This window comes from Salmo trutta, chromosome 7 (genome assembly GCF_901001165.1).
Source record: "Salmo trutta chromosome 7, fSalTru1.1, whole genome shotgun sequence".
In the NCBI taxonomy this organism is placed as follows: Eukaryota; Metazoa; Chordata; class Actinopteri; order Salmoniformes; family Salmonidae; genus Salmo; species Salmo trutta.
The window spans coordinates 18,158,478-18,180,580 of record NC_042963.1 but is presented as its reverse complement, the minus strand read 5'-3'; the positions used below and the strand labels follow the sequence as shown (position 1 = coordinate 18,180,580).

General features: G+C 41.5%; 1 protein-coding gene across 1 annotated transcript in view; it reads left to right on the top strand.

Moving 5' to 3' along the window:
* LOC115197043 (receptor-type tyrosine-protein phosphatase eta-like) overlaps positions 1 to 22,103 on the top strand; it is a 67,506-nt gene that overhangs the window by 20,809 nt on the left and 24,594 nt on the right. The window contains exons 3-7 of the mRNA XM_029758176.1: positions 103 to 315; positions 561 to 818; positions 1,068 to 1,328; positions 11,688 to 11,945; positions 12,228 to 12,476. Of these exons, the coding sequence (XP_029614036.1) occupies positions 103 to 315; positions 561 to 818; positions 1,068 to 1,328; positions 11,688 to 11,945; positions 12,228 to 12,476 (1,239 nt within the window). The remainder of the gene's footprint in view (positions 1 to 102; positions 316 to 560; positions 819 to 1,067; positions 1,329 to 11,687; positions 11,946 to 12,227; positions 12,477 to 22,103) is intronic.

The following is a 22,103-nucleotide window of genomic DNA, read 5'->3' as shown; positions in this document are numbered from 1 at the left end:
CATAATCAAGGTCCTAATTGTTATTCAAACAGTTACAGTATACACATGTGCAAATACATTCTGATTGGTTTCCCTCAATCCAAAACTCTCCTACCATTTTAGGCGCTCCTTGTACGAATTTCAAAACCAGTACAACAGCAACGGAGATTAATATTCAGGTACATGCCAACTGCACCGTGAGCACTGGCGGTACTTCAGTTTTCTGCAACTCAACTCTGGCCACCCTGTCTGGACTGGCTCCTGGGTCCACCCACAGTGTGCATGTCCTGTGTAACGATATCCAACAAGTCAACTGCTGCAATAACTTCACAACAAGTAAGTATCTCACTCTAAGGGCTGGTTTTGACCCAGATTAAGCCTGGTCCTGGACTGAAAAGAACTTTGTGTTGATCCTGACAAGCTCTCCTTAAACGACTATCTTAATTACTGTGAGAACATTGTTTTCTCTCGACTCTGCAAATGTTCTTCGGCTGTATATCTGCGGCTCACAACGTCTACTTCTGTAGTAATTCCAGACATACTTGTTCTCTCTCCCCCACCCACCTTTCTTGCACGCACAGAGCCTGAAACCATCACAATCCTCACTGTCACCAAAATCACAACATCGTCAGTGTCTCTGAGCTGGACTAAACCAGAGGGTAGTTCCTTCTATAAAGTAGAGTGGACTGATGGCAGTATCAATGACAGTCAGAATACCACAGGAACTTCTGTAAATGTTACTGGTCTCACTGCTGGAGTACAGTACAACTTCACAGTCACTGCAGTGGCTGGAGATAACAAAAGTGAAGGACAAAACAAAACCGTTTTGAAATATACAAGTGAGTAACTCAGATACTTTAATGTCGGATTGTGTCAATGCCACAGGCACTATTTATATTCGTTTATATATTACTTGTTCACATCTAAGAACATGTGATAAGTTGCCATGTCTGTTGCAATAAGAAAGACAATGCTTTCATGCATTTCACATTAAATGGCTCTCATTTAGGCTCACTTGATAATATTGGACTTGATTTAGTTGAAATTCTGTATCTTTTCCCAAATGTCCCTCTCTCTTGCACGCACAGAGCCTGCAATCGTCAGGAAACTTACTGTGTCTGAAATCAGAACATCTTCAGTGTCTCTGAGCTGGACTGAACCAGAGGGAAACAGCTCCTTCTATATAGTAGAGTGGACTGATGGCAGTGACATTGGCAGTAAGAATACCACAAGAACCTCCACTACCATCACTGGGCTCCCTGCTGGAGTGGGGTACACATTCAGAGTCACTGCAGTGGCTGGAGATAATACAACTGTAGGAGAAGGCAGTGAAACAACCACTTTTACAAGTAAGCATCTTGGTTAAGTGCTTTTTGATATTTTTCTTAGATATACAATTCTTTCAGAAAGTTTTCATACCCCTTGACTTATTGCAAGTCTTGTGGTGTTACAGCCTGAATTCAAAATGGATTAAATATTTTTTTTCTTCACCCATCTAGGCGCAATACCCCTTAATGACAAAGTTAAAACATGTTTTTATGAATATTTGCACATTTATTGAAAATGAAATATCTCATTTACATAAGTATTCAACCCCCTGATTCAATACATGTTAGAATCACATTTGGCAGCGATTACAGCTGTGAATCTGTCTGGATATGTCTCTAAGAGCTTTGCACACCTGGATTGTACAATATTTGCACATTACATTTTTACAAATGAATTACAAATGTGAAATGTCTCTCAATAAGTATTCAATTATTTTGTTATAACAAGCTTAAATAAGTTCAGGAGTAAAAATGTGGTTAACAAGTCCCATAATAAGTCGCATGGACTCACTCTGTGTGCAATAAGTATATATTTTTATTTTTTTTATTTTTTATTTTTTAAATTTAATTCAGGCTGTAACACAACCAAATGTGGAATAAGCCAAGGGGTATGAATACTTTCTGATGGCACTGTACATCTCGCTGGCTTTTCTATGCATTGTCCAGACTCTGTCCAGACTTTGTTAACAGCAGCTGGTGCGCAATCTGTAATGTTAAGGAATACCTCATGATAAGCTGCAGACCATACAATTTACCAACAGAGTTTTCATCTATATTTTTCGTAGCTGTCTACTGACCACCACAAACCGATGCTAAGACAACACTCAACGAGCTGTTTAGTGCCATAAGCAAATGTAACCGGGGTGAAATGGCTAGCTAGTTAGCGGGGTGCGCGCTAATAGCGTTTCAATCGGTGACGTCACTCGCTCTGAGACCTTGAAGTAGTTGTTCCCCTTGCTCTGCAAGGGCTGCAGCTTTTGTGGAGCGATGGGTAACGATGCTTCGTGGGTGTCAGTTGTTGATGTGTGTGGCTCAAGCCCAGGTAGGGGCGAGGAGACGGACGGAAGCTATACTGTTACACAAACAAGAAAATGCACATTCAGAGGCGATGTTTCTAGTGGCCAGTGATTGAGGACAGACGTTCCGCTAGCGGAATGCCTCACCAATATCCAATGGTAGAGCATGGCGCGAAATACAAATACCTCAAAAAATACCTCAATTTCTCAAACATATGACTATTTTACAGCATTTTAAAGACAACACTCTCGTTAATCTAACCACATTGTCCGATTTCAAAAAGGCTTTACAGTGAAAGCAAAACATTAGATTATGTCAGGCTGCCAAAAATAATCACACAGCCATTTTCAAAGCAAGCATATATGTCACAAAAACCAAAACCACAGCTAAATGCAGCACTAACCTTTGATGATGTTCATCAGATGAGACTCCTAGGACATTATGTTATACAATACATGCATGTTTTGTTCAATCAAGTTCATATTTATATAAAAAAAACAGCTTTTTACATTAGCATGTGATGTTCAGAACTAGCATACCCAGCGAAAACTTCTGGTGAATTTACTAAATTACTCATGATAAACGTTCACAAAATACATAACAATTATTTTAAGAATTATAGATACAGAACTCCTTTATGCAATCGCGGTGTCAGATTTTAAAATAGCTTTTCGGCGAAAGCACATTTTGCAATATTCTCAGTACATAGCTCGGCCATCACGGCTAGCTATTTTGACACCCACCAAGTTTGGGTGAAAAATTTGATTACCTTTGCTGTTCTTCGTCAGAATGCACTCCCAGGACTTCTACTTCAACAACAAATGTTGTTTTGGTTCCAAATAATCCATAGTTATATTCAAATAGCTCCGTTTTATTCGTGCGTTCAGGTCACTATCCGAAGGGTGACGCGCGAGCGCATTTCGTGACAAAAAAAATAGAAATATTCCATTACCGTACTTCGAAGCATGTCAAATACTGTTTAAAATCAATTTTGATGCTATTTTTCTCATAAAATAGCGATAATATTCCAACCGGGCGACCTTGTATTCATTCAAAGGCTGAAAGAAAAATATTGAGAATTCTCGTGAATGCGCATCTCCAGTGTCACTGTCCCCAGGCTGACCACTCACAAATTCTCCTGCTGTTCTTCGCCCAGAGACAGCAGACACCCCATTCCACTTTCTGGCGCCTTCTGAGAGCCATTGGAAGCCTTAGAAAATGTCACGTTACAGCACAGATGCTGTATTTTCGATAGAGATGCAACAGAAGGACAACAAATTGTCAGACAGGGCACTTCCTGTATGGAATCTTCTCAGGTTTTGGCCTGCCATATGAGTTCTGTTATACTCACAGACACCATTCAAACAGTTTTAGAAACTTTAGAGTGTTTTCTATCCAAATCTACTAATTATATGCATATTCTAGTTTCTGGGCAGGAGTAGTAACCAGATTAAATTGGGTACGTTTTTTATCCGGCCATGAAAATACTGCCCCCTATCCCAAACAGGTTTTAAAGCAGGTAAACTGAAATCTGTTTTACATCATTTTCACCAACATGCCACCTATGTAACTACAGCCTACCAGATGAGGTAAATGCCTTCTATGCTCACATTGAGTTGTCCCGAAGCCAGTCTTCGTTGTCTTTGCTGTGTGCTTAGGGTCATTGTCCTGTTGGAAAGTGAAACTTTGCCCCAGTCTGAGGTCCTGTGCGCTCTGGACCAGGTTTTCATCAAGGATCCCTCTGTAATTTGCTCCTTCGTCTTTCTCTCGATCCTGACTAATCTCACTGTCCCTGTCGCTGAAAAACACCTGCACAGCATGATACTACCACCACCATGCTTCACCGTAGGGATAGTGGCAGGTTTCCTCTAGACGTGAGGCTTGGCATTCAGGCTAAAGGGTTCAATCTTGGTTTCATCAGACCAGAGAATGTTGTTTCTCATGGTCTGAGGGACTTTAGGTGCCTTTTGGCAAACTTCAAGCGGGCTGTTATGTGCCTTTTACTGAGGAGTGGCTTCTGTCTGGCCACTCTACCATAAAGGCCTGATTGGTGGAGTGCTGCATAGATGGTTGTCCTTCTGGAAGTTTCTCCCATCTCCACAGGGGAGCTCTGTCAGTGGCCATCGGGTTCTTGGTCACCTCCCTGAGCAAGGCCCTTCTCCTCCGATTGTTCAGTTTGGCCGGGCATCCAGCTCTAGAGACTCTTGGTGGTTGCAAACTTCTTCCACTTAAGAATGATGGAGGCCACTGTGTTTTGGGGGACCTTAAATGCTGCAGAAGTGTTTTGGTGTCCTTCCCCAGATCTGTGCCTCGACACAATCCTGTCGCGGAGCTCTACAGATAATTCCTTCGACCTCATGGCTTGGTTTTTGCTCTGACATGCACTGTCAACTGTGGGACCTTATATAGACAGGTGTGTGCCTTTCCAAATCATGTCCAATCAATTGAATTTATCACAGATGGACTCCAATCAAGTTCTAATAACATCTTAAGGACGATTAATGGAAACAGGATGCACCTGAGCTTTGTTTTATAAATTAGCCTACATTTCAAAAAAACTTTTTGCTTTGTCATTATGGGGTTTTGTGTGTAGATTGCTGAGGATTTAAAAAAATATTTAATCGATTTTAGAATAAGGCTGTAATGTAACAAAATGTGCAAACAGTCAAGGGGTCTGAATACCTTCCAAAGACACTGTACATTTGTGAGGTTTTACAGACTGGATGTCACTGCACCTTTGTTGGCGCATACTTTCCTCTGAGCCTCTGAGGGGGATACTGTTGGGACTACCTTGGTTTCGCAGAGCATGTCTGTGATACGTGAGTTTGCCCAATGTGAGACACTAAACAATTATTTGAAAGAGAAATTAACCCTTGTGATGTCTTAAGGTTAAAAAATGACCCGTCACTATGTTTAACAGCAGAGAAAACCCCCTAAATGACATTTTCTCAACTTGAAATTGTATTACCCCAACATTAGAAAAGGTTAAACATCGCATTTGTTCATATTTCCATGAAAGCTGTACACCACCAGGGTACAAAGATTGTCTTAGGGTCATTTTTGACCTAGCAGTTATAAAATCATTTCCACACCACAAAAACCACAAAGACACACACACACATACATACACATTGAGAAATTGAGATTATGTGTGCTACTGATTGAACTCAGCCAGCAGCTCCTGAAGAGGAAGATCACCATGGTTGGCAAAGTTAGAAAGAACAAGCCTAAGCTCCCCCCTGCACTCCTCACAACAAGGGGGAGAGAGGCATTCACCCCCACCACCACCACTCTAGTTTCTTACCTCCAAAAGAGGAACAAGAATGTGGTCCTCCTGAGCACATTGCACAAAATGGCTGAGATCAGTGATTGTGAGGACAGGAAGCCAGCCATCATCCTGGACTACAACGACAACAATGGAGGCGTGGACAACCTGGACAAGGTGATTGGAACTTACAGCTGCAGGAGGATGACTGCCCACTGGCCCGTGGTCATCTTCCATAACAACATTGATGTGTCCTCATACAATGCCTTTGTGATATGGAACAAGATCAACCCTACCTGGATGCCTTATAAGCGGAACAAGAGGAGGGTGTTCCTGGAGCAGCTGGGAAAAGCACTTGTAACCCCACACATTCAAAAAAGGGAGTGCCTCCCCCGCACAGCAGCCTCTGCAGCGCTTGTGAAAGCTGTTCAGGGGGCTGAATCTTGTCCTGATCCACCTGAGGCTGCAGCTGGGGCAGGCAAGAGGAGGAGATGCCAATTCTGCCCCCCAAAGAAGGACTGTAAAACAATTATGACAGGTGTGTTATAATAAAAACGAGTGTTTTCCACTGATTAAATGCAGTCTTTCTGCATTGTGAAGCGGGAAAACCCAGATATTCACAAAGTTTGTGATGAAGTTTGTTTCTTCATGCAAAATAGATTTGGGGTTTACAATTCAATTAAACTGCTCTGTTTAAGGGGTTTAGTGAAGGCGGGTAATTTTTTACCCTTAAGACAAGGGGAGTATACAGAATGTTAAGACTACACAAGGGTTAAGTTACTTTCGTAACTCCGGTTCTCTGATAATAGAGCAAGCTGTCTCATCGCATTTCCCTGCTCGCAAGAGTTCAAGGAAGAGAGAAATGCTTGAGAATAACCGTTGGGCGAGTCGCCACTCGACCTATCTGTCTCTGACACACATTGTGTTATTGGTTCTTTGTAGTAGTGAGCCGCCATCAAATCCTAATGTGAGATATCTCACTTTGTGAGACATCAGAGAACCAGGGTTATGAAAGAAACCTTGTTTAGTATTTTTTTATTCCTCTAAGTAAAAGAGATGAAAGCCTTGGATAGAGTAGGTAGTAATTCATCTAATTGCATGATCTTCTCCCAAAATGTACATTTCTTGCACGTTCAGAGCCTGAAGTCATCAAAAAACTTACCTGTCACTGAAATTACAAGATCATCTGTGTCTCTGATCTGTGTCTCAAGAAATGTACATTTTGGGAGAAGATCATGCAATTAGATGAATGAACCAAAGGGAAACAGCTCCTTCTATAGAGTAGAGTGAACTGATGGCAGTAGAGATATGAATGAAGCTACCAATGAGACAGCCTTAAGTGTATCTGAGCGGACTGCTGCAGGGCAGTACACATTCAGGGTCACTGCAGTGGCTGGAAATGAGATTACTGAAGAAAAAGAAAGAGGCTTTATTTACTCGCTACAAGTAAGACGTAGTTTACAATATCTGGATTCTTAGTTTCAAGTCAGTTATGTGTCATGCTGTAGGCCTGAATGACGTTGTAAAGTATATTGTCTTTTGTCCCCTCAAACCCCCTTCCTTGCACCCACAGAGCCTGAAGTAATCAGGAACCTCACTCTTACTGAAATTCAAAATCAAATCAAACTTCATCAAACTTTGTTTGTCACGTGCACCGAATACAACAATCTTATCATGAAATGCAGTTCAAGAAAATATTTACCAAATAAACTAAAGTAAAAAATTATAAAAAGTAACAATAAAATAACAATAATAACATTTGATGAATTGTTCAGCAATCTTATGGCTTGGGAGTAGAAGCTGTTAACCTGTTATGACTAGGGGGCAGTATTTTCACGGCCGGATAAAAACGTACCTGATTTAATCGTATTATTACTCCTATTACTCCATATAATTATTAGCTTTGGATAGAAAACACTCCAAAGTTTCTAAAACTGTTTGAATGGTGTCTGTGAGTATAACAGAACTCATTTGGCAGGCCAAAACCTGAGAAGATTCCAAACAGGAAGTACCCTGTCTGACCATTTCTTGGCCTTCTTGACTATCTCTATCCAATACAGGGGATCTCTGCTGTTACGTGACACTTCCTACGGCTCCCATGGGCTCTCAGAAGGCGGCAAAAAGCTGAATCGTGGCTTTGCAGGCCCTGGCTGAAAAACATTAGCGCGTTTGGATAGTGGCCGGTCAGAGTACTATGAGACTAAGGCTCGTGCACGAGTCGACTCCATGTTTACTTTCTCTCTCTGAACGAAAACCACCACTCCCGGTCGGAATATTATCGCTTTTTTACGAGAAAAATGGCATAAAAAAATGTAAACAGCGGTTGACATGCTTCGAAGTACGGTAATGGAATATTTAGAAATGTTTTGTCAAGAAATGCGTCGTGCTCGTCACCCTTCTTTACCATTCGGATAGTGTCTTGAAAGCACGAACAAAACGCTGCTGTTTGGATATAACTATGGATTATTTGGGACCAAACCAACATTTGTTATTGAAGTAGAAGTCCTGGGAGTGCATTCTGACGAAGAACAGCAAAGGTAATAACATTTTTCTTATAGTAAATCTGACTTTGGTGAGTGCTAAACTTGCTGGGTGTCTAAATAGCTAGCCGTGATGGCTGGGCTATCTACTGAGAATATTGCAAAATGTGCTTTCACCGAAAAGCTATTTTAAAATCGGACATAGCGAGTGCATAGAGGAGTTCTGTATCTATAATTCTTAAAATAATTGTTATGTTTTTTGTGAACGTTTATCGTGAGTAATTTAGTAAATTCACCGGAAGTTTGCGGGGGGTATGCTAGTTCTGAACGTCACATGCTAATGTAAAAACAGCTTTTTACTGTTTTTTTTATATAAATATGAACTTGATTAAACAAAACATGCATGTATTGTATAACATAACGTCCTAGGGGTGTCATCTGATGAAGATCATCAAAGGTTAGTGCTGCATTTAGCTGTGGTTTGGATTTATGTGACATTATATGCTAGCTTGAAAAATGGGTGTCTGATTATTTCTGGCTGGGTACTCTGTTGACATAATCTAATGTTTTGCTTTTGTTGTAAAGCCTTTTCGAAATCGGACAGTGTGGTTAGATAAAGGAGAGTCTTGTCTTTAAAATGGTGTAAAATAGTCATATGTTTGAAAAATTGAAGTTTTTGTATTTTTGAGGAATTTGTAATTCGTGCCACGCCCATCATTGGCTATTGGAGCAGGTGTTCCGCTAGCGGAACGTCTAGATGTATGAGGTTTTAAGGATCCTTTAGGTCCTAGACTTGGCGCTCCGGTACCGCTTGCCGTGTGGTAGCAGAGAGAACAGTCTATGACTTGGGTGACTGGAGTCTGACAATTTTTTGGGCATTCCTCTGACACCACCTAGTATAAAGGTCCTGGATGGCAGGAAGCTTGGCCCCAGTGATGTACTGGGCCGTACGCACTACCCTCTGTAGTTCCTTACGGACAGATGCCGAGCAGTTGCCATATCAGGTGGTGATGCAATCGGTCATGAGGGATCCATGACAAATCTTTTCAGTCTCCTGAGGGGGAAAAGGTGTTGTCATGCCGTCTTCACGACTGTCTTTGGTGTGTTTGGACCATGATAGTTTGTTGGTGATGTGGACACCAAGGAACTTGAAACTCATGACCCGCTCCACTACAGCTCCGTCAATGTTAATGAGGGCATGTTCAGCCCGCGATCAGCTCCTTTGTCTTGCTCACATTGAGGGAGGGGTTGTTGTCCTGGCACCACACTGCAAGGTCTCTGACCTCCTCCCTATTGGCTGTCTCCCTATAGGCTGTCTCAATGTCGGTGATCAGGCCTACCACTGTTGTGTCATCAGCAAACTTAATGATGGTGTTGGAGTCATGTTTGGCCACGCAGTCATGGGTGAACAGGGAGTACAGGAGGGGACTAAGCTCACACCCCTGATGGGTCCCAGTGTTGAGGATCAGTGTGGCAGACGTGTTGTTGCCTACCCTTACCACCTGGGGGCGGCCCGTCAGGAAGTCCAGGATCCAGTAGCAGAGGGAGGTGTTTAGTCCCAGTGTTCTTAGCTTAGTGATGAGCTTCGTGGGCACTATGGTGTTGAAAACTGAACTGTAGTCAATGAACAGCATTCTCACATAGGTGTTCCTTTTGTCCAAGTGGGAAAGGGCAGTGTGGAGTGCAATTGAGATTGCTTCATCTGTGGATATGTTGGGGCGGTATGCCAATTGGAGTGGGTCTAGGGTATCCGTGAGGATGCTATTGATGTGAGCCATGACCAGCCTTTCAAAGCACTTCATGGCTACCGACGTGAGTGCTAGGGGCGGTAATCATTTAGGCAGGTTACCTTCGTTTCCTTGGACACGATTATGGTGGTCTGCTTGAAACATGTAGGTATCACAGACTCGGCCAGGTTGAAAATGTCAGTGAAGACACTTGCCAATTGGTCAGCGCATGCTTTGAGTACACGTCCTGGTAATCCGTCTGGCCCCGCAGCTTTGTGAATGTTGACCTGTTTAAAGGTCTTGCTCACATCGGCTACTGAGAGCGTTATCACACAGTCATCCGGAACAGCTGGTGCTCTCATGCATGTTTCAGTGTTTCTTGCCTCAAAGTGAGCATAAAAGGCATTTAGCTCGTCTGGTAGGCTCTCGTCACTGGGCAGCTCGCGACCATATTTCCCGTAATCATTTTCAAGCCCTGCCACATCCGACGAGCGTCGGAGCCGGTGTAGTAGGATTCAATCTTAAACCTGTATTGACGCTTTGCCAGTTTGATGGTTCGTCTGAGGGCGTAGCGGGATTTCTTGTAAGCATCCGGATTAGTGTCCCGCTCCTTGAAAGCGGCAGCTCTAGTCTTTAGCTCGATCCGGATGTTGCCTGTAATCCATGGCTTCTGGTTGGGATATGTACGTACAGTCACTGTGGGGACGACGTCGTCGATGCACTTATTGAGGAAGCCGATGACTGAGGTGGTATACTCCTCAATGCCATTGGATGAATCCCGGAACATATTCCAGTCTGTGCTAGCAAAACAGTCCTGTAGCGTAGCATTCGCGTATTCTGACCACTCCCGTATTGAGCGAGAGTGGTACTGGTACTTCCTGCTTTAGTTTATGCTTGTAAGCAGGAATCAGGAGGATAGAATTATGGTCAGATTTGCCAAATGGAGGGCAAGAGAGAGCTTTGTATGCATCTCTGTGTGTTGTAAAGGTGATCTAGAGTTTATTTCCTCTCAACATCATCAGTGTCTCTGAGCTCGACTGAACCAGAGGGAAACAGCTCCTTCTATAGAGCAGAGCGGACTGATGGCAGTAAAACAATGAATACAACTACCAGTGGGACAACCGTTGACATCACTGAGCTGACTGCTGGAGTGCAGTACAGAGTCATGGTCTCTACAGACATTGCTGATAAGATTACTGTAGGATTACCCATAGTTTTTTTTACCAGTATATACGTAAGATACTATAAAAAACTACTTTTTGCTCCAAAACGTTTCATTATATTGATCATGCTATCAATCTTTACATTATGCTTTTAGAGGAATGACTTTTGCACCCTACATACGTACCTTACATTTCAGTAGAAGTGTAAAAGTAGCAGGCTTCTCCTCATTTAATGAGAAATTTAATAAATAATTATGATTCCTGTGATCTTTTACCAAAATGCCCCTCTCTTGCACGCACAGAGCCCGCAATCATCAGGAACCCTACTGTCTCTGAAATCACAACATCATCTATGTCTCTGAGCTGGACTGAACCGGAGGGAAATAGTTCCTTCTATAGAGTAGAGTGGACTGATGGCAGTAAAACTATGAATAGAACTACACATGAGACAGCCTTCAACATCAATGAACTAACTGCTGGAGTTTGGTACACATTCAGAGTCACTGCAGTGGCTGGAGATACCATCACGGAAGGAGTTGCTTATGTAACAAATCAAGCCACAGACTATTTTGCCTCAAACTGAGCTGGAAAATAACCTCAAACATCAGATGACTCTTCTCTGGCGTTCATCCCTTTCTCTACTGTTCTCTTCACCGTCATCATTCTCTTTCGCTCCCCTCTTTCTCTCTTTCTCTTTCTCTCCCCCTCTACTCCTCTTTCACAAACAGGACCTGCTGTCATCGCAACCCCTACTGTCATTCAGACCACCACGTCTCTCTCTCTGAGCTGGACCAAGCCTACAGGAGAGGCATCAAGCTACAGGGTGGAGTTTCATAACGGAGGAACAGTGAAGGACCAACGTACATCCACAACCTCTGCCATCATAGAGAGCCTGACCCAAGGGACCCAGTACACACTCCAGGTCATTGCCATTGCTCAGGACAAGCAAACAGAAGGCGACCCTCGTACAGTATACGTATACACAAGTACGACTAAAGGCTAATGATGCCAAATGGTCAATAACTACATTTTAAATGTTTTAGTTGAATATAAACATACTATATACAGTACACTAAATACCAAATACAATGAGTGTATAAAACATGCTCTTTCCATGACATAGGTTGGCCAGGTGAATCCAGGTGAAAGCTATGATCCCTTATTGATGTCACTTGTTAAAGCCACTTCAAATCAGTGTAGATGAAGGGGAGGAGACAGGTTAAATAAATGTTTTTTTCTCACCCCTTTTCCTCCATTTTGCTCTACAGAGCCCGGAGTTGTCGGCAACCTCAATGTGATTGGAACCACAACATCGTCTGTGTATCTGAGCTGGACTCAACCAAAGGGAAACAGTTCATTCTATAGAGTAGAGGGGACTGGTGTCAGTATGAATACCACAGAAACCTCCACTACCATCACTGGGCTGACTGCTGGAGTACAGTACAGCTTCACAGTCACTGTAGTGGCTGGAGATAAAACAACTGTAGGAGAAGGCAATACAACAACCACTTTTACAAGTAAGTCCTCTTTCAAGTTGGGTATTGTGTGACTCAAAGGATTTGGATACACAGGTAAGGCGAATATGTAATTGTCGAAAATGGCTAAACAAACGATTGGTTGTGGACTAGCCTATCCATAGACGGTAACTAACGTTAACGTCTATTCAAGAAGGTATCTTCCATCCGGAGGGGTTTTGTTAAGAGCCCCAACGCTCAGTCTGAACGTTAACACGCATCGCTTGCGGTACGGTTTTCGAAACATAAGGACCTTATCTTTCAGATTAGCGATAAATAATAAAATAACAATTTTCAAGGTTAAATGTTCCTACACGGCTATATTTCCTTGTAATAGCACTTGTTTACGGAAGACAGACTGCTCCGAACACCTTTGTGTAACGGATGGAAGGATGCCAGAAAAGTGTTGTAACAGAAAATACTGTTGGCTGCAATGGTGTTAAACCCTGTTAAAACAGTATCTATTTTGCGCTTGTGAAATAATTTTGATGTGATATGAAAGTAAAGGTCTTTATGTTTCTAGAACCATAACGCAATTGAGATTTGATTAATGTTTAGAAAGAGTATTTGTCTGTTTTGCCTGCCAGTACCAGTTTCCCTCTAAACATAAAGTCCTTGGGCCTCATTTATAGCCATACATTTCACACTAAATGTCTGTGCGCCATTTCTGAAAATGTCTGCTCACTTACAAAAATATTGAGATTTATAAACTTGGCACACGCCATACATACACATATTTCCCGTTATAAACCAGACCTGTTGTAAAACTGCGTGATCGAGCATTAAAACTCCGCCTGGAAAACACCCCCATTCACCTTTTATGGTGTCAATGTCCTTTCTTTGCTGTATAATTTGAAACCATTGGCATTCGGCAATGGCAGTTTCTTAAAGAAAGAGCAATGGCGATTTTGATCACATTTCTGTAGAGGTGTGGGCAGACTATTTCGATATTTTGCAGTGACTTTTTCTAACTAAACATGCATGCTGCCTATAGTGAGTGCCTGTCCACACATTTTGCAAGATTGATTGTATATTCAAAACAATTTAAAAGTAGGCTAAATGCTACAGCCCACACTTTGATGCCAAAGACTAATTGTTGTTCAATATTTAGTTTAGTAGTTTATTGGGTTTCTATGTCCTGCCTTAGTATTCACCTCATTTTCAACGGAAATATGGGCGGGTTTTTTTGTGGGGGACTTCCGGTTAAGCACTTCCAGCCAACAGTTCACAGCTTACTAGCCAACTAACTCAGTATCGCTTCTCACAACTTTACAAACCTGGATTCACGCAAAACGGGCATTTTATGTTCGGTAAGGGGATGCCACAATAACTAACAGAAACGGAAGCTGTTCATGGTGCATGAGTGTTTTGACCACCTAACTTTTTTTGCGGAGCGAGTGCAGTTGTGAGGCACCTTTGGATTTTAGCCCACCTCTGATGTATCATGACGTCTGACGGGTTTACCCTTTATTTATTTTATTTTTTAAAATTGTATTAACACTAACATGCAAAACATAAACATAACAGCCAGAGGGATTCCAAAGAAATGAGATTTTTTTTTAAATAAAACTAATCCACATGATATCAAATCAAATACAGACATATAGCGAATACATTTTTTTTACATTTCGTTTTATATACGTTTTAAAGACTCTAAATAGTTTTTCAAATCAGATAAAAAAATTAAGAAAAGGGTATTTTTCTTCATAAATGTTGATTTGTGTATGAACATTTTTCCTAATAAAGAGATTTATGACATACTCACGTTCAATTGTGGAATCAGTGTAGTAAAATAATATGTCAAACTTAGGAATTTCAATGGTTGTATGCAATTTGAGGCCAAGATATAGTTTTACATCAGTCCCGAACACTTCCCTATATAAACAATTACAGAATAAGTGTTCAATAGATTCAGTTTCTAGTTCACAAAAACTGCATTCACTGGTAACATCAAGTATATATTTAGAAATCAAGCAATTACACGGATAGAATCTATGGATTATCTTAAAGGAGATCTTCTTTACTTTATTGGTCACCATAAATTTGTGTGTAGTGAGCCAAGCACGGCGCCAGTTTACATCAAACGATGAAGCCCAACAAAATATCACAGAGGGAATAGACTTGCTGTAGAAAATATCCCTTAATAAACAATTGTTGAATTTCGTATCTAGTAGACCAATGCCATTCACCTGAATATTGCTTACAATCGGAGATATTCCAAAATAAGTCCACCAATTATAATAAACTCCACCAATTATAATCTGACTGGATGGATCGCTTACAATCGGAGATATTCCAAAATATGCATTATTCTGAAGTAAAGTTTTTATCCCACTAGGTATAGCTTTAATAACAGTGTCATATTCCTTGCTTGAAACCTCAAAGTTGTATCTTTCCATAAATTCTCTCCGTGTAAATAGATTCCCACTAATATTAACCATTTATGGTTAAATAAGATCTTGTTTCTATGTAATATCGACTCATTGTTCCATATAAAACATTTATGAGGTGAAAAGTTGTGTTTATACAACAAAGCCCAGCACATTAAAGCCTGCTTGTGAAAATCCGCCAATTTCACAGGAAGTTTACCCACAATATATGGACATTGTAGTAAAAAAATTAAGCCCTCCGAACTTCTGAAAAACAAAATGAGGTATAATATTCCAGAAACTATGAGGATTTATTATGTACCTTTTAATCCAGTTGACCTTTGAAATCTGATTGAAGAGAGTGAAATCTAAGACATTTTGACGGCCATCACAAACCCTGTTGGTGTCACGATTCTCTAATATGCAGGAGGGGTGAAGTCAGGCGCAGGAGACCAAGGTCCGTGAAAACACATTTAATAGGCACCAGTCCAAAAATGCCAAAATGCAAGGCAGGGTAATATACATCCAATAATAGGCAAGAGCCCGCAAACTGAGTAGGGAGGCAGCCCAGGAAACCCGTATGCAACAATATACAAATGGCAGAGGAAAACCTAATCCCCAACCTAAACAACGTAGACACAAATAATCCCGCACAATCCCAGAACCTAAAGACAGACTAAATACCCCCCACTAATGACCTAACTCAAAACAGGTGCTAACATAAAACAGACATCACCAAAAGAAAAATGAAAAGGAGATCGGTGGCTGCTAGTAGGCCGGCGACGACGACCGCCAAGCGCCACCCGAACGAGGAGAGGCGCCACCTTCTGTCGATGTTGTGACAGTTGGTGATAACATCTCTTTTCGTCTTATGTGGCTTGTTTTTCCATATGAAGTTGTACAAAAGCCTGTCTAAGGTACAGCAAGTGGATTTGGGAATGTCAATAGATGAAAAAAGATAGGATGCACGAGATAGCCCCTCAGCTTTGAATAAAAGCACCCTTCCTTGAAGACTTAAATCCCTCCCTTACCATGAGGATAATTTTTTTGGACAGATTCAGTTACAGGGTTCAAATTAAGATCATTCACAGCCTTAAGATTTTTGGTGATCTTTACACCAATGTAGGTTACAGTCTTTTTCAGAGATGCTACAATCTGCTGGATTTACAGCTCCTTTCAAAACAAACATCTCACATTTGGAACGATTTAATGCCAAACCTGAGATTTTGGAGAACTGCTTCACGATATCCAATGCTAATCTAGCTTGAGACACATTTTTCAAAAAAAGTGAGGTGTCATTCGTCAGTTGGGATATCTTGATCTCTTTGGCCTGGAATGTAATGCCTTCAAATTGACTTTTATGAACTAATGAGCAGAAAATTTGAGATATACTGTATTTTGGTTAGTGCACCAGGTGGTGCTAGTTAGGTAGGTAGTGGGTAGGCAGGTAAGGTAGGAGAGGGGGTTTTGATATTTACTTTGGTTTCGTCCAGCCCCTTTTCCCCCAAATTACCGTGTAACGGAATAAATTCCTTGTAAACGGTAATTCTCTGCCTTTTGTCATCCTTGCTTACACCTACGGTCCATACCGCTTTCACACCACGGAGAGTTGAGTTGTAGCAGGGTGTTGCGTTCCCTCTTCCTAGAGGCGTGCGTAACACTAACAAAAATAAAAAAGGTGAAATTGGACAACCTTGTCGTATTCCTTTGTAAATGTTAAACCTTGAGGATGTTCCATGACAGAGTTTGATACAGCTATTGCCACCATTATACAGAGTTCTAATAGCATCAACAAAAAAACGACCAAATTTCAAATTCTTAAGACAATCAAAGATAAAATTGTGACTTACTGTATCAAATGCTTTCTGAAAATCCCAAAATAGGATAACAGGGAAGTCATCTAAGAGATCACAATACTCAACCAAGTCTAACACCTATGGGGAAATCTATCCGTCTCATTAGAGTAAACCATATTAAAATCTCCACCAATTATAATCTGACTGGATGGATATTTTCTTAAAGACTTTTAAGAATTTCTTCAATTTCCTCTAGAAGTAAGTTATTTGGAGGACTAGAACAGTATCCATATACAATACACAACACAAATAATCTGTCCATGTGGTTGATGACCACTACTAGCCAATGTCCATTGGAGTCCATTTGAGTAAACAAAAATGTCCCTTGGAAATTGTGTGCTAAAATTGCAACCTCAGCGGAATGATTAGTCCCGTGGGCCAAAAAAATGACATTGCCCCACTGATTTTTCCAATAATTATAGTCCTTTTTGCATGAATGTGTTTCTTGAACGAATACAAGAGCTGCGTTGCAGTCCTTACAAAACAAAAAAAAAGCTTTTTTCTTCAACAGGTTTCGTATCCCCCTGGCATTGATTGACATACACTTCAAGTCCATATCTATAGAATAGAAAGAAGAATCCTATGCAATCTCAACTCTACCCTCTCTATAAAAAGTTGCTTCATATATGTATTAACAGAAGTCTTAACTTGTAAAACAGTAACACCATATTTCAAAACTAGAACGCTCAGTTTGCAGTGGGGAAGGAGCTACCTTGTAAACCTACCGACAGAACAAATCACCCCGGTCGTATTTCTTTTCCATCAGCGAAAAAGGCTCCGATTCCCCTGTAGTATCCACCCTTTCCTTGATTTCGGGCCTGTTTTACAAGAGGCCACAATTTTGCCTTTGCTGCCTTGTCTGCTGCAGCCAAGTCCTCACCGAATGTACATTTTCTCTCTTTCAGAAAGGCGCTTTCCTTTGCTTTCTTCCAAACTGCATCTCTCGCTGTGCGAAAAGCAAACTGGATGATGATCGAGCGGCTGCTGATGGCATCTTGCTTCTTCCCAATACGATGAGCGACATCCAAAGCCATATCCATATATCCATCGGGGAAGTCCGGTGCCACACGGTTACAGATGTCTCTTACTAAGCGCTTCACATTCTCATCCTGGTCCTTGGGGACACCGTAAAGCCGTAGCCCCCACCTTCTCCGGTATCGCTCTGCTTCCGATAAGCACTCTTGCATGTCTGCGATGGTCTTCTCCTGAGCAGTGCATTTCTCAGACATAGCAGTGTTTGCAAGTTTAAGCTCTTCAAAACTCTTGTATGCATGATTCAGAGAGGTCTCGAGGTCAACGATTTTTTAAGTGTTTTCGCGTATCATTTTCTCCAGACCATCGGCTCTTTCGTTTATCTTTGCAGAGACAGCATCGATTATGTTGACCTGTAGTTCTCCTCCCTTTGCTCTTTCGCACATTTTCTTTTCCATTTCTCAAAGTTTCAGATCAAATTAGCGGTCAACTAAGTGTTGTTCTCTATTGTGTTTACTATAAGCCAAGTTCCATTACATTTAAGTAAGTTTGAGAAGGATAAAAGTTAAGGTTACTCGGAGCAAGCTGAAATCTCGTCTGCACTTCAGCACCCCCTCGGGTTTACACTTGCAGGGAGGAAGGAATGAATTTGAAATGGACCGCCCTTCCCCGGAAATTCGTCACTCGTTCGTCCCGCGACGATTGTGTTTTCAGCATGTGGGTGCTTTATATGCACTACAGTCAATTATGATTGCATGTCTACTTATATTAACTACAGAATTATTCATATACGCCTACTGTATGATAGCTAATACATTTTCTAGCTAACTAAGGTTAGCCTGCCTAGCTGGAACTTCTGAAGAAGGAAAATGTTTTATTTCTACAATTTCCAAAAGCTAACCAAACAAAAACATCATTACTTTTACAAGACGTGTTTGTTCATTAGTAGCACAATTTCTAACTTATTTACACTTGCATGTTTTTACTTACACTTGTATGTTGACTCCATAGTGACGTTGAGGTTTTAAGTTTCGGATGTCTTAGCGGATGTACAATCATCGCGAATTGAATTATGGGGCGTTTCAGGCACGAATTTAACATAATTGTACACTCGTAAACTCCATTAAAAACGAGGGCTGAGGGGCTTACGCTGCAAACTTCCCTTGCTTGGCTAATAATTTGGACCGACGACAAATATGACCGTGGGTATTCCCCCAAGGGCATAAGCCGAGGGTAAGTGGATGAGGGTGTGTCTTTTGAGTTTGAAACTGTATGAGAGGAAGGTAAACCTTGCCATACCAGCCTTCACTCAGAAAGGAGACCAGCTGTCTGGCGAGGATGTCACAAGCACGAGAAGGATAGCTAATGTACCTACCTATACATGTTGAGAGAGTTATCAAATCAAATGTATTTATATAGCCCTTCTTACATCAGCTGATATCTCAAAGTGCTGTACAGAAACCCAGCCTAAAACCCCAAACAGCAAGCAATGCAGGTGTAGAAGCACCTTGAGTCGTCTGAAGATATCAGACGACTCAAGGTGTTCAAAATCCTCTCCCAGACTGTTCCCATCAACCTGACGCACAAAATGGACAAAGTCCTTAGAATATGTGCAGCACTTGTTAACATGCAAGGTGAGATCATCCATGAGGATGCCGAGTGAGTAGTGAGAATGTTCATACATATGAAATGTAACTCTACATACACTATAATTTCATCCACATGAGATACTGTGTGTGTATATATAGTTTCCTATTTCATCTTAATCATTTTAATGTTCCTACACTTTGCCTGTTCCTGATAATTACAGGCATTCAATAGGTGCTGTTATCATGCCTTCTTCAATCTATTTAAAATACTTTTTCTTCAACACCAAAATGTCTAACAGACCGACAGGGAAGACGACTGTTTACGAAGTGCCACACTGTTTTCTTCATTTATGCCCTTGAAAACCAAACCCAGAATCAAACTGAAAACACATTTGAAACCCTTAAGACATGCCTCCTTGTCCTTCATTTCAAAATGTTAAGTATCAAAGAAAATGTCAGAGCAGAATTTCATAGTGTTGTTATTAACACCACAATTTGCCAAGTGCAAGATTAATTATGGTATGCTTAGATAAGTTCATGAAGTGCCATACGAAAAGAGCTATACAAGGTACAATAAAAAATATTCCTAAATCATGAGTTATCCGTAGGCATGTAGGATGAGAGCTGTACAAGGCAAGATATAAAGAAAATCACCAAGAATTATGCAAATATAAATCAGGTAAATGTACATATGAAGAGACGTGCTTAGATAATAAGGTAGAGCTGACGGAGAGCTTTACAAGGCACAAAATATAGGAACTATTTAAAAACAGAAGTATTAGGCCCCTATATACCACAGATGAACATATTTGGAGCACAGAGTTAGTCTGCCTGACTGGAATCATCTACTATCCTTGGCAGCTTATGTGTGAAATAGAATCCCTTCAGTTGAGGGATAACATCAGCACAGAACTTCACATCAAAAGGCACATCAATAACAACCTGCTCGGATGGAGCCCAGACAAGCAGTTTGCATCTCTCGACTCCTGTGCAGAACATGCCTATTTGCACTTGCATGTAGTACCCACGGGCTCCATTAGGTTGCAGCTGAGGAACCCCATCCACCAGCTTCACATCGGTGAGTTTGCCAGAGAACAGTTCAGTCAGAGACTCACACTTCTTACTCAGAACAGAACATTTGATTTCTAGAAGTTCTAGAGAGTTGAACACTCCATCTGGGCTTGCAGAAAGCCATGGCTCCTTGACACTCACTACTGTGCCTCTACTCTCCAGACTAAACCCTTAGCTCTCCGTCCATGTGTAGGCCGCCTGCTCGTTCCCTTTGCCATATGTGGTTGCGGAGTTCCCATGGAACCTGGGGAAGAGATGCTCCCGCACAAAGTTGTCGGGATTTGTTAAGGTGCGCACAGGGACCTTCTTTGCTGAGCTAGCAGTTAACCCAAAGTTTACGAGCATCATACCACTCACGGGAGGCACTCTGTGCTTTAGTGACCTCCTCCAAGCTGGCACACTTACACTCCTCCACCGTAACATAAACGTTATAAAATGACAAGCATTTCTGACACTGCATGTTGATGCCGTGTTCACCATGAGGCTGCTGTAGCTGTGTGGCTGCTGCAGGAACCTGATGACTGACTGGTTTAGCTGTAGAAGGCTCCCCACTGGAACACTGGCCCCTTCCAAACTCTTCTTAAGTGTGTTGTGGGAGTGGTACGCAGGAGTTGGAGGTAGAGATGGAGAAGCGGCTGGGGTGCTGTCAGAGAACTCGTCACTTGGTTTGTGACGTGTGAAACAGATCTCGCTCAACCTTTTTGGAGCTAAATTCCACTGCGTCCCAGAGTTCCACTGGCATTGCTCATCTGTACAGGACACCTCTGTCAACCCTCCATACACAGCATTCTGCACCTTCAACAAAACACTACTGTTAGAATAGTCAATTACAGTACAGAACACTAGTTTACATGGTGTTCACAGCTGACTAGTTTACACAGTTTCCTTTTAAATTGTAGGTTATGTTGGTAATTTCCTATTTGATTGTAAAACTCACCATGATTCTGTACCTACCTTATTGCCATTCAAGATTAGACTGATATACTTACACAATGAGCCATTGAAACCCAAAACTGTATGTGCATGTTGTAATAGTTAACGTTATCAGTTCTGGTCAGTGATATGGTATCATCACAATTAGCTAGCTAGCTAAGTAACTAGCTAACATCAAACGTATCAGTCAAAGAAAGGGTTATGATAAACAAAAAGCCAGCGAGCTAGCTACCTTCCATAATATTACAGCTGCAAGACTTCCCCAGCCCTGCAACACAAGAACACCCTGCAGTCTCCCTCGTTCCCGACAGATGAAACAAGAATCCAGGTAGAATGATGGTGTGTTTTGCTCTGACTGAGCTGGACATCTGCTTTGAGGAACACCAGGTTGTCATCCTCAAGAGAGTGAATAAGCACCCATTCAATTTAGCCGCTGTGAAGGTATTGATATGCCTCTGTGCTTTTGTAGCTCCTCATCTCTGACTAATCCACACCGAGAGACGAGACTAAATAATTGAAGATGTCTTCGTAGGTGATATGTGGCCATTTTTTCATACTGTCCTCCCACTCTTGAATAATCCGTGGATGTGGCACATACTTTCCATTCGACTTTGAAAGGTTTTTCTTGGTATGATCCCAAGACATTTTGAGCTAGCTAGCTAACGTTTGGAAAACGCAAGAATGCCACAACAGAAGTCTGAGATTAAATAGGCAATGATGACACGCTCCTATCACACAGCAGCAGTAGCCTACCGATATTGTCACAATGTGTACATAAACTACCGGTCTATTTACTGTTTAAATCTTTAGCAGTAATTTATTTTGTATCTGGCAAAGGAC